Below are 12,230 nucleotides of genomic sequence, written 5' to 3'. Positions count from 1 at the left end.
TGAGAGCATGGTTGCTGCTTGTGGAGCAGAGAATCTGGGATTAGGTGTTCAAAGGGCAAAGCAGGGACCAAGCACAAGGGAGATACACGGCTTGGAGGTTACTGGTGGTGGGACTAAAAGGTGCAAGACCTGGGCGTACCTGAGAAGCTCTCTGCTCTGAGGCTCTGCAGACTTACATGTTCAAGAGAAGGGTTCCTGGAGGAGGTGAAATTAGGTTGATGCTTAAAAATGTTGAATAGGGGTGAGCCAGGCTAAGAGAGACTGGGGGCAGGAGGAGGGTGAAAGGCACCGGCTCTTCAAGGCAGAAGTGACTGCGTGAGCCAAGGCACAGAGGCGATGTGTGCAAGGCAATTACAAGTCGTGAAGGATGACAACCTGACAAAGGCTAGGTAAAGCTCTTCCATCAAAACCAGTTAAATCCTCTCCTTTCATCTCCTGTCAGGTTCCAGTACTGCGTTGCAATGGGAACCCATACTTTCCCCACTGCCAGTGCCCCCAGCAAGAAGGCGGCAAAGCAGATGGCTGCAGAGGAAGCCATGAAGGCCCTGCAAGGAGAGGCAACAGGTTCAACATCTTCTGATGACCAGGTGGGGCCATTTTCCACTCAAAAGATACAGGTCATTTTTAGCAACTGAGCGGCTTAGGATTGCCCGTGAGTCCCTCAGAGTTTCCGTTAAGTGTTTATGATTCCTCCTTGTCTGGCTGATTCTCCTTCAGCCCGGAAGTATGAACACGGAATCATTTGATAACTTGGAATCGGTGATGCCCAGCAAGGTCAGGAGGATTAGCGAGCTCGTCAGATACCTGAACACCAACCCCGTGGGCGGCCTGTTGGAGTACGCCCGCTCCCATGGCTTTGCTGCTGAGTTCAAGTTGGTCGACCAGTCCGGACCTCCTCATGAGCCCAAGTGAGTGTTCCTGTCCTGGCTACAGCCGTGTGTCACAGGGTGGGGACAGCTTATAACCCAGGGAAAGAAAGGATGTGCATTAGCTGTGAATGACAGGAGGGGCATGTTCAGGGAGCCCTGTCCCCAGGGCCTCCGAGAAGACACTAGATCAGCCATCTTGAGAAGACAGCCACTCTTCCAGTGAGCATGAGCCTTCTAAATTTTTTTAAACTAATTTTAATTTTTATATGTACATAGGAAATCATTCAAGCTGATTGAAAAAACGTGCAACAAAAAGTCTCATTTCTATCTCAGACTTCTATTTTCCCTCACCAGATTCATACACTATTACCAGTCTCTTGAGTCCTTCTAGAAATTGCCATGTACATATTAGCACGTTTTCCTTTCTCTTTTTTATTTATATTTTATTTATTTATTTATTTTATAAATTTATTTATTTATTTTTGGCTGTGTTGGGTCTTCATTGCTGTGCATGGGCTTTCTCTAGTTGTGGTGAGCGGGGGCTACTCTTCATTGTGGTGCGTGGGCTTCTCATTGTTGTGGCTTCTCTTGTTGCGGAGCACAGGCTCTAGGCCCACAGGTTTCAGTAGTTGTGGCACATGGGCTCAGTAGTTGTGGCTCGTAGGCTCTAGAGCACAGGCTCTGTAGTTGTGGCTCATGGGCTTAGTTGCTCCACGGCATGTGGGATCTTCCTGGGCCAGGACTTGAACCCATGTCCCCTGCATTGGCAGGCGGATTCTTAACCACTGCACCACCAGGGAGGCCCTCTCTTTGTTTTTTAAAGTAAGTATATATCATAATCTTCTGTTCTACCCCTTGACTCCTTTACTTACCAGTGTGTCTTAGAGGTCATTACAAATAAGCATGTATATATCTACCACATAATGCTTCATTGAATAGATACTTATAATTTTTAAATTGCTTTATCAAACAAGAGATGTAAAAGGTCTTCTTAAAATGGACACCCAGGGCTTCCCTGGTGGCGCAGTGGTTGAGAGTTTGCCTGCCGATGCAGGGGACACGGGTTCGTGTCCCGGTCCGGGAAGATCCCACATGCCGCGGAGCGGCTGGGCCGTGAGCCATGGCCGCTGAGCCTGCGCGTCTGGAGCCTGTGCTCTGCAACGGGAGAGGCCACAACGGTGAGAGGCCCGCGTACCGCAAAAAAAAAAAAAAAAAAAAATGGACACCCAGCTACTTACCACCTAGTTTAAGAAGGAAAATGTTGTTATTTCTGTTTGAAGCCCCACCATGTGTAATTATTTAACTAACTTCCGGTGACATTCAGGTTGGTTTTGGTCTTACTCTTAGAATCACTCCTGCAGTGAATATCCTTGTACTGTATGTCTTTGCTTACATGTACGAACTTGTCTATAGTATAAATTTTCAGGAGTGGAATTTCTGGGCCATGAGTTGTGTACATTGGTTTTTAAGGGTTTTTTTTAATAGGTAATAGATTATGCAAAATAAAAAATATTATATAAAAATATAAAAAGCTCATTCTCACTTTGACCCAGCTCTTACACACACACACACACACACACACACACACACATACACCATGTAGTAACTTTACATTATTATACATCCTTCCAGAGTATCTTTATATAAATACAAGCAATTATATTCCCCCCTTTTGTTACACAGAAATACATATATGCATTGATTTCTAGCTTGCTTTTTACACGTAAAAGTATTATCTTAGAAAATTTTTCATGTAACTTTATATTCTTTCTATATAAGTACAAAGTATAGGGTTCCAGTGTACGGCGTTTATCATGATTTATTTAACCAGTCCCTACTGATGAATACTTGAATTGTTTCCAAACTTTTGGTATTATAAATAAGGCTTCAATGAATAACATGTATATGTGCATTTAAAATTTTGGTAAATTTTGCCAAACTTTCTTCCAGTGAAATTTTACCAGTTTCTGCTTCCACCAACGATGTATAAAGAATCTCTTCCTCTACACCATGAGCATTCTAAAATGCGAAAAGTAGTATCTCAATGTAGTGCAAAGACTAGTCTACATTAAGATATTTATTATTATTATTATTTACCATATTAATAGGTCAAAGGAGAAACACCACATGATCATCTCCAGAGATTCCAAAAAGGTGTGTAGTAAAATTCAGCATCCATTCAGATTAAGAAACCAAGCTGTTAAGAAAATAGAAATTATTGAATACATCCTTCACATGATAAAAATACAAGTCTGAAGTCCAAAGTCAGCAGCTTACTTATTACTGTTCCCATTCAAGTCAGGAGGAAGATGTGGATGCCACTGTCATCGTCATTTAATATCATTCTGGAATTACCAGCTAATGCAGTCAGTTTAGAGAAAGAAGTAAGTGTAAAGAGAGGAAAGGGGAGGTAAAGTTATCATTATTTGCAGATGATATGATAGTATACCTGGAATATTCATGAGGAAACTGAAGAAATGTTAGAGACAAAGGAGAATTTAGGAGAGCGGGGGACTACAAAGTGATGTATAAGAGTCAAGAACTTGTCTGTATACAGTAATAAGCAGTTAGAAATTGTAGTAGAGAATACCCTATTTGCAACATCAACTAAAAAGATAAGTGACCCAGGCACATTCCTAATAGGGAATATGTAGGCTCCACATTAAGTAAAATGCCAGAAACCTGGGGACCATCTCCCCTATCCCCTTCACCCCCTTCAGCCAAACCATCCTTAAGTTCTGCTTATTGAACCTACAATTTCTGTCCCAGATCCCTTCCTCCTCTTTCCGCCTCCAGTGTCAGCACTGTCTTCTCTCACCTAAACCAGGCTACTGGTCTCCTGGTCTCCTGGTCTCCCTACTTTATTCATTCAACAGATATTTATAGAGGACATTGTATTTGTTAGAACAGGAGTCAGACATCAATCAGTAATCATGTAAGAAATGTAAGATCTCATACTTGATATGTATTATAAGGAGCTTGAGCTGCGTGATGCGGTGAGAATCTACATAGCATGACTTGACTCAGTAAGAAGAGGGGAGAGGGCTTCCCTGAGAAGTGGAGCCTAAGCTGAGATCTTAGGGATGATCAAGAGACAGGGAGGGTTCTAGGCAAAGGAGATAGTACCCCCAAGTCCACAGAGCTGGTAAAGAGCTGCAGGAAGGCCAGTATGGGTGGAGCAGAGAGCACAGTGGAGGCCTGATGCTAGATGAGACTGGAGGGTCGACCTTGTGGGTGGGCCATGTTATGCTCCAGCCACACAAGCACTGGAGAGCCATTGAAGGGTTTTAAGTAAGGGAGTGTCACTTGCCCCCCACCCCCACTTTTGTCCTCTTCCTGGCATTTTTTTTTTTTTTTTTTTTTTTTTTGGCCGTGCCATGCGGCATGTGGGATCTTAGTTCCCCAACCAGGGATCAAACCTGTGGCCCCTGCATTGGGAGCTCAGAGTCTTAACCACTGGAGCCCCAGGGAAGCCCCTGGCATTTTTCCTACTATTTTTTTGTACTACATTTTCTCTTCTACTCTAAGAAAATCATTTCAGACCTTTGCCTCTTTCTTCAAATTTCCACAAAACCCCTCTTTCTCACTCTGATGACTTTACTTCACACTTAATTGAGAAATTAGCAATAACCAAATGACAAACACCTTACCTTGCCATCACCAAATCCACCTTCCTACTTCATCTGTACATTACATCTGTACCAGTATGCAGGAAGCATCCTTCCTCGCATTCCTGTGCCCCGGATCCCTTCCCTCCCGTGCTCTCCTTCAGTTATCTCCCTCTCTCATCATCAGTTGCTCCCTCTGTTGGATCATTCCCATCAGCCTACAAACATGCCCGTGCCCATCTTCTAAAAGCCTTCCATTGACCCCACATCTCCCTCCAGGTACCACCTCATCTCTCTGTTCCCCTCACAGCCAAACCTCTCAAAAGAATTGTTTGTAGTCAATGTCTTCATTGTCTTCACTTCCTTAATTCATTCCAATTGGGCTCTTGTCTCCAGCATTCCACTAAAAAGGCTAACCACTTGCCATATGTGGTTACTGAGCACTTGAAATGCGGCTGTGTGACTGAGGAACTGAATTATTAGTTGTATTGAATTTTAATTAAAGTTAATAGCCTCGTGTGGCCAGTGGGTATCACATTGGACCGTGCAGCTCTAATGGATTCTAGTTGCACAATTAACAAACTTTATTTTATGTATATATACATATGTATATATATTTGTATGTATGTGTATGGATATATGGATATATGTGTATATCTTTGTGCATAAGAGTTCATACTCTTTTCAAACACATAGAACACTCATGAAATTCTCCTGGATCCCTCAGGTCAAGATCCTACGTGGTTTGGCCCCCATCCCCTCTCTTCAACATCTATTCATGTCGCTGTCCTTTTGCTTCGCTGAACCGTTAACCCACTGGCCTGCACAAGCCAGTCAGCACCATCAAAGAAAGAGGCAAAGGCATTCAGCTACTTAGGATAAGCAAGGGATAGTGAGAAGCTCAGTATGGCTGAACATAAAGATTGATTCCTTTCACTGCCTGAGCTGATGGATAAATCTTGATACTGAAACCTTTGTTGTATGCAGTTGGATTATCCAAAGCTGGGTTCCCCAAAGCAGATTAGGATCTGGTTAAAAGCTAGTATTCTTGAAACCTTGTCTGGTAGCTGCCCAGGCTGTTTTGCTCCATCATGTTCTGATGTGTTTGTGGAGATCCCCAGCCAGGAAGGGAGGGGAACTGCAGGGCCCCTCAGCAGCACTGCCTGCCTCCCTGCTTCACCAGTGCCCAGGGTACACTCCACTCCCCTTAGCCATCACAAGGCCTCCAGGAATCGAAAAGTAACTCCGCATAAAGGTGTGGTTCCCTGAGCTAAGGCTGACCTTGACTCTGACTTCTCCAGGTTAAGTCCTCTTGAGCTAATCAGGAAATGAATGAAGAAATGGAGTCAGGTACTTAAAAAATCAGACAGAGCATTTAAAAAGTGATGCAAGCAGGGAGAAAGTTACTCCCTTCTCATTTTTGCTTTAGTTAAGAAGAAAGTCCACACGTGGTGTTAGTATTTCTTTAAACCCTCCCTAATACTTGCTAAACTATGATAAAAGACAGGCCTAGAGCCTTTACAAGCAATAGAGTCTTGTCAGAATTTAAAACATGATTTTTATCATAGTCGGTTTTACAGCCACCTTCAGTTCATGGCAAGTGATACTCATTTTCCATTTACAGTAGTGATATGAAGTGTCCTTTTAAAACGTGTTTACATTTTAAAAGAGTCAACTTAGAGAAAAATATTAAGTAAGTAATACTCCAGGTGATATCTGGATCTAGCGGAAATCACACTGTGATTCATGAATATCCGAAGTCTGGGAAATGCTGCCTTAGGAACAGAGCTGTCAAGAGTGATGGGGCCACATGTTGGCAAGACTGGCCGCATCTTGAGCGAAACCAGCCCTTTTCTGGAGCAGCTGTCGGGGTAAGGTGCTTGTCTTTATTCCCTGCTTCTCATCCCCAAGGTTCGTTTACCAAGCAAAAGTTGGGGGTCGTTGGTTCCCAGCCGTCTGCGCACACAGCAAGAAGCAAGGCAAGCAGGAAGCAGCAGATGCGGCCCTCCGCGTCTTGATTGGGGAGGACGAGAAGGCAGAGCGCATGGGTTTCACAGAGGTAACCCCAGTGACAGGGGCCAGTCTCAGAAGAACTATGCTCCTCCTCTCAAGGTCCCCAGAAGCACAGCCAAAGACAGTTAAGACGTCTACTTTTGGTGCTATCTTTTTTGGGGGTCCTGCTAACTCCTGTCTGGGTGGAGTCAGCTCTTAACTTGCTATCATGTGAACTATTCCTTGGCTTTAATATTAGCTTCAGTAGAACCTAGAACTGGGACACTAGACGTGAGAGGGGGAAAGATGACCCACCAGTCCAGTAGAACTCGACCTCCCTGCCCACTCTGAAACACGGTGGACATAGACGAGGCTCGGTGGCCCTGACATGGCCTCCTGTCCCCACAGCTTCCTCTCACAGGCAGCACCTTCCATGACCAGATAGCCATGCTGAGCCACCGGTGCTTCAATGCTCTCACCAACAGTTTCCAGCCCTCCTTGCTTGGCCGCAAGATCCTGGCTGCCATCATCATGAAGAAAGACTCTGAAGACCTGGGTGTCGTGGTCAGCTTGGGGACAGGTAAGTGGGCTCTGAAATGTGTCCCAGCTCTCTATCCCCCGCAGTGACTGGAAGCACCTCCTCATTCTCTCCTGGGGTCCTGTATGGGTGAATTTAAGGCAGAGAGAAGACTCTCCTTGTATTTCTTTTTAGCTACAGTTAATTCAGAGCAGGGAATGAATTCTCATTTCCTAGTGAAAAGAATACAGGAGTCAGGATCTGATCAATTGAGGCTGTTTCTGCCTTCATGCTTTAAGAACAAACAGCCTCTACCCTATCCATCATCGTTTTCCTTTGGAAATTTCACATTTGCTTTAACTGCCTTCCCAGGGAATCGCTGTGTGAAAGGAGATTCTCTAAGCCTAAAGGGAGAAACCGTCAATGACTGCCACGCAGAGATCATCTCCCGGAGAGGCTTCATCAGGTGAGTGAGATCGCAGGGCGTGGCGGCTCTGACACCCCCCTGACGGGCAGGTCCTCGACCCTGCAGTGTCAGCCTTTGCCTCACCTGTCCATTTGAACCTGTCTTACGGGATCAGTCCCTTCTGTGACCCAGCTGCGTGCCCCTACTCAGCCTGCTGTTGAAGAGCTCTTTTTCTGCCAACTCTGCTTCAAGCCCTTTTTTAAAAGCACATAATGACTTCTTGATCTTCAGTGCTGTAGGGATGAGGAAGCCTTCCATCTCCATTTGAGGACCTACAAACAAACCCATTGCCTTGCCAGCTTTCCCCTCCAGTTCACTTTTTCTTTAATTTATGAAGGGAGAGAAGCAGCAGCCTCCTACAGTCCTTGAATCAGTTTGTTCCGCCCTAGAATCCCTGCAGCTGCCAGAGCGAGAAGCTCTTGGCAGAAATGGAACTGACCTGAAAGGCTAACTTAGCTTTAAGAAATGCTGAGGTCTCCCATGGAGAATTTCCCACCAACTCTTTCAACCTGAGAAAGCCTGAAAGGTCTGCACTGTTAAGCCTTGTGCTTGCTTGGGATCAGATTATAGAAGCAACTGCTGTTTCCAGAATCAGTCTTCTTAACCAGACTTTCTTCTTGTAGGTTTCTCTACAGCGAGCTAATGAAGTACAACCCCCAGACTGCGAAGGATAGTATATTTGAGCCTGCTAAGGGAGGAGAAAAACTCCAAATAAAAAAGACCGTGTCGTTCCATCTCTATATCAGGTCTGTAGAGTCTCTGTTGCCACTAGAGCCAGCCCTGCCAGGCTTCCAGAGCTGGGTGCCTGAATGCTCTCCTGGTCCGTAAATCAGAGCTTGTTCAATGGGCCACGCTTGGCTTTGTGTCTGAGGTCCACACCTCAGTGTGGGGTGACTCACATGCGCGCTGCCACTCCGGCAGCCCGTAGTACGCTTCAGAAGCCTACTTTCTCCCACATCGAGCTGTTCTTGAGCCCCAGGAGACTGAAGAGATGTATCTGCACAGGTGGGTTTTAACAGATGCCCCTGTGTTGCAGCACGGCCCCATGTGGCGATGGTGCCCTCTTTGACAAGTCCTGCAGCGACCGTGCTGTGGAGAGCACAGACTCCCGCCACTACCCTGTTTTTGAGAATCCCAAACAAGGCAAGCTCCGCACCAAGGTAGAGAACGGTGAGTGACACGTCCTCCCTCTCCCCGCAGAAGGCTCTGCGAAGCCCCAGGCCCGTCCCAGAGCCAGGGCACGGCTGCCAAGTTTTTGCCATTAGTTGCTGAGATACCAGGGTCTTGTTTCCAGGGAGAGGCAAGATGTAGGTCAGAGAAGATCTGTAGGAAGATCAAGATTCCATTTTGAATTAGGTAGCTGGGGAGATCTCCAAATCAAATAGGAGGCAGAAGTATCCAGTTAGAGCTCAGAGGAGAGAAATGGCTGGAAATAAAAGTTTGGGAGTCATCCTCCTATGGTTGATCTTTATAGCCATGGAAATGGATGGGATCACCGCAGGGAAGTTTGGAGAAAATGATGCAGAACCAAGCCTGAGATGTTGACTGGAGGACGCCAAGTGCCCGGCTCCCCTCCTGACTAGTTGGCTGCTGGTTCTCCACCATGTCTGCCAGCTCCCGCTCCTCCACTGTCCTCTGATGTCTCCTACTGTCTCCTCACATCCACTCCTGTTCCCTTCAGGCCATCCTTCTACAGTTATCAGAGTGACCCTCAAACGTAGATCATGTCACTTCCCTGCTCAGAACCCTAAAGTGTAAACACAGAGCTACCATATGACCCATCAACTCACTCCTAGGCACATCCCCAAGAGAAATGAAAACATATATACACACAAAAACGAATACAGGAACGTTCATAGGAACATTGTTAATAGCCCAGAAGTGGAGACAACCCCAGGGTCCATCAGCTGATGAATGGATAAACAAAATGAGTTCTGTCCATACAATGGGATGTTATTTGTCCATAAGAAGAAATGAAGTACTGACTTCTAACGGATAGGAGGTTTCTTTTGGGGGTGACGACATGTTCTAAAATTGATTGTGGTGATGGTTGCACAACTCCATGAATATACTAAAAATTATTGAAGTATGTGCTTTAAATGGGTGAATTATATCTCAGTGAAGCTCACTAAAAACAAAAAGCCCGCCGTCCTATAGTGGCTTCCCACCACACTTCACATAAAAGCAAAACGTGCCATTCACCTGTGCTTCAGCCACATTGGCTCTTTGTCAGCTCTCTCAACAACTAAACCGCCTGCTGCCTCAGGGCCTTTGCTCTTGCTCTTCTCTGTGTCTGAAACACTCTTTCTCAGCGGTTCCTTCTCCTCCTTCGTGTCTCAGCCCGCCTGACAGTCCTATCCCAGGAGGTTCCCCTGGCTGTCCTCCATCATAGCTCCCTCAGAACCATCTAGAATTCTTACGTGTGTTGACTTACGTGTTTAGTGTCTGCTCCGTTCCCTTTCTATCCCCTCACCCCCATAAACGTTCTAGGAAGGTAAGGATCTTACTTGGTTTTGCTCACCATTGTTTCCCAGCACCAAGCCTAGTGCCCAGCACATAGTAGGTGCTATGAAATAATATGAAGAACGAATGAGTGAGTAGCCTCTGGCCCGAGTCTAGGAAGCAGAAACACCACGCCAGGGAGGGGCTCGGTCCAAGGGCCCCTTCAGGTCTGACCCAAGTCTCTCATCCAGGAGAAGGCACAATCCCAGTGGAGTCCAGTGACATTGTGCCCACGTGGGACGGCATTCGGCTGGGGGAGAGACTCCGAACCATGTCCTGTAGTGACAAGATCCTGCGTTGGAACGTGCTCGGCCTGCAGGGGGCGCTGTTGACCCACTTCCTGCAGCCTGTGTATCTCAAATCCGTCACACTGGGTAAGGACCTGTCTTGAGAGCTGAAACTGGACTGTCATTTTGGTGCCCAAATCCCAGCAAACTGCATGCTTCGTTGCCAGGTGCTAACATGATGTCTCCCCTTTTCAAAGTGTGCTCGATGCAGTGGTTAGTGATTGATTCTGAGTGTCTGGTCTGCTGTGATGGGAAGATTGGTTTAGGCAGTGAGCCTAGGTAACGACATGCCAGCCAAGTCTTTTCAAGATGAGTTAAACACAGCGGCTTAAAACTGCAGTGTCTGAGTTTCCTTGCTCTCCTCAGCCCTTGGCCTTACCTGGAACCTTATGTATTGTGCTTAAATGTTTGATGATCCCTGTATATCCTGGGCAGCCACAGTTAGAAGGTGCTTCCTAAGTAGGGAGTTGATTCTCTGTCTTGACAACTCTGTCTGTACCCTCCTCACACTCCCCACATGCCTCTGCCACTTCACAGCGTTTGGTGCAAACACAGGTGTGTGCGTTTCTTTTTCGTACCCAGGTTACCTTTTCAGCCAAGGGCATCTGACCCGTGCCATTTGCTGTCGTGTGACAAGAGATGGGAGTGCGTTTGAGGATGGACTCCGACATCCCTTCATTGTCAACCACCCCAAGGTGCTATAACCCCATCCATTTTTCCCTTGACGTTTTCTCCTTTTCAAGTAATCCTATCAGCAGAGCAAAAACGTACAGTGTGGGCAAGGGGAGCCTTAGTCCGTTTCCCCAGAACTTACCCTTTCCTCCTCTTGAATGCCAAGGGCTTTCCTTCTTTTAGTCTGGAATTCATTTGAATTGAGGTCGAGTTAGTACGTCTGAGTCTTAGCCAAACAGAATCCTAGATAAGGGGGAAAGATCATGACCCCACAACTCCCTCTTTCCTGTGAGTCTTGAGTCCCTGCTTCAGAAGCTTTTTCTTGAAAGGTTTCCATCTTTCTCCCATTGCTCCTGGAATTTCTAGGTTGGCCGAGTCAGTGTATACGATTCCAAGAGGCAATCCGGGAAGACCAAGGAGACAAGCGTCAACTGGTGTTTGGCTGACGGCTATGACCTAGAGATCCTAGATGGGACCAGAGGCACCGTGGATGGGTAAGGAGCTGGGAGAGCACAGCAAAAGCAGAGCCAGGCGTCCTGGCCTGAGCCCCAAGGGGGTGTCATGTTGCCAAACACCGGAGCTTAAAAGCTGCCACACGCACCCATGCCCCCCCTCCCCATCAGTGTCTCCACCTATTCCATCCCAGGTGAACAGTGAGTGCTTTCGTTTCTCCAGGCCACGGAATGAATTATCCCGGGTCTCCAAAAAGAACATTTTCCTTCTATTCAAGAAGCTCTGCTCCTTCCGGTACCGCAGGGATCTACTTAGACTCTCCTATGGTGAAGCCAAGAAAGCTGCCCGTGACTACGAGATAGCCAAGAACTACTTCAAAAAAAGTCTGAAGGACATGGGCTACGGGAACTGGATAAGCAAACCCCAGGAGGAAAAGAATTTTTACCTCTGCCCAGTGTAGTGTGATCCGGTGACTGATGGGTCAGGGTGTTTCACACTGGGGTGAGAGAGAGAGGTCGTAGCATTCCTCATCACATTGGTCAAGGGTTTTTGGTTTTTGGTTTCCTTTTTTTTTGTTTTTTGTTTTTAAATGGTACCACAATTGGTAACACTGAGAACTTTGGGTTCCTGTTTTTCCTGCTTTCTTTGGGATTACTAGGCCAGGTCTAGCCGTCCCCCTTATCTTTTCCCAAGCAGAGGGGTAGAAACCTAAGGGCAGAGAGAAGGGGTTGTTCCTTCTTTGCGCCCACTTGCTCTTCCTTCTTCGTTTTTTTCCTGTTTCCGTCCCCTTTGTGTTTGCTACACTGACCTCTTGTGGTCTCGGTTAGGTTCCAGTCAGCAGTGTGAATCATGCCAGGGACTGAT

The 12,230-nt window shown here is 46.5% G+C and overlaps 1 protein-coding gene across 1 annotated transcript in view; it reads left to right on the top strand.

The window, feature by feature from the left end:
• ADAR (adenosine deaminase RNA specific) overlaps nt 1–11,826 on the top strand; it is a 19,154-nt gene extending 7,328 nt beyond the window's left edge. The window contains exons 4-14 of the mRNA XM_065895928.1: nt 414–587; nt 718–908; nt 6,389–6,614; nt 6,878–7,049; nt 7,359–7,452; nt 8,076–8,198; nt 8,489–8,622; nt 10,146–10,328; nt 10,824–10,936; nt 11,280–11,407; nt 11,589–11,826. Coding sequence (XP_065752000.1) covers nt 414–587; nt 718–908; nt 6,389–6,614; nt 6,878–7,049; nt 7,359–7,452; nt 8,076–8,198; nt 8,489–8,622; nt 10,146–10,328; nt 10,824–10,936; nt 11,280–11,407; nt 11,589–11,826 — 1,776 coding nt within the window. The remainder of the gene's footprint in view (nt 1–413; nt 588–717; nt 909–6,388; nt 6,615–6,877; nt 7,050–7,358; nt 7,453–8,075; nt 8,199–8,488; nt 8,623–10,145; nt 10,329–10,823; nt 10,937–11,279; nt 11,408–11,588) is intronic.
• The last annotated feature ends 404 nt before the right edge of the window (nt 11,827–12,230 follow it).

Source organism: Phocoena phocoena, chromosome 1, assembly GCF_963924675.1.
Source record: "Phocoena phocoena chromosome 1, mPhoPho1.1, whole genome shotgun sequence".
In the NCBI taxonomy this organism is placed as follows: Eukaryota; Metazoa; Chordata; class Mammalia; order Artiodactyla; family Phocoenidae; genus Phocoena; species Phocoena phocoena.
This window is presented reverse-complemented; position numbering and strand designations above follow the sequence as displayed.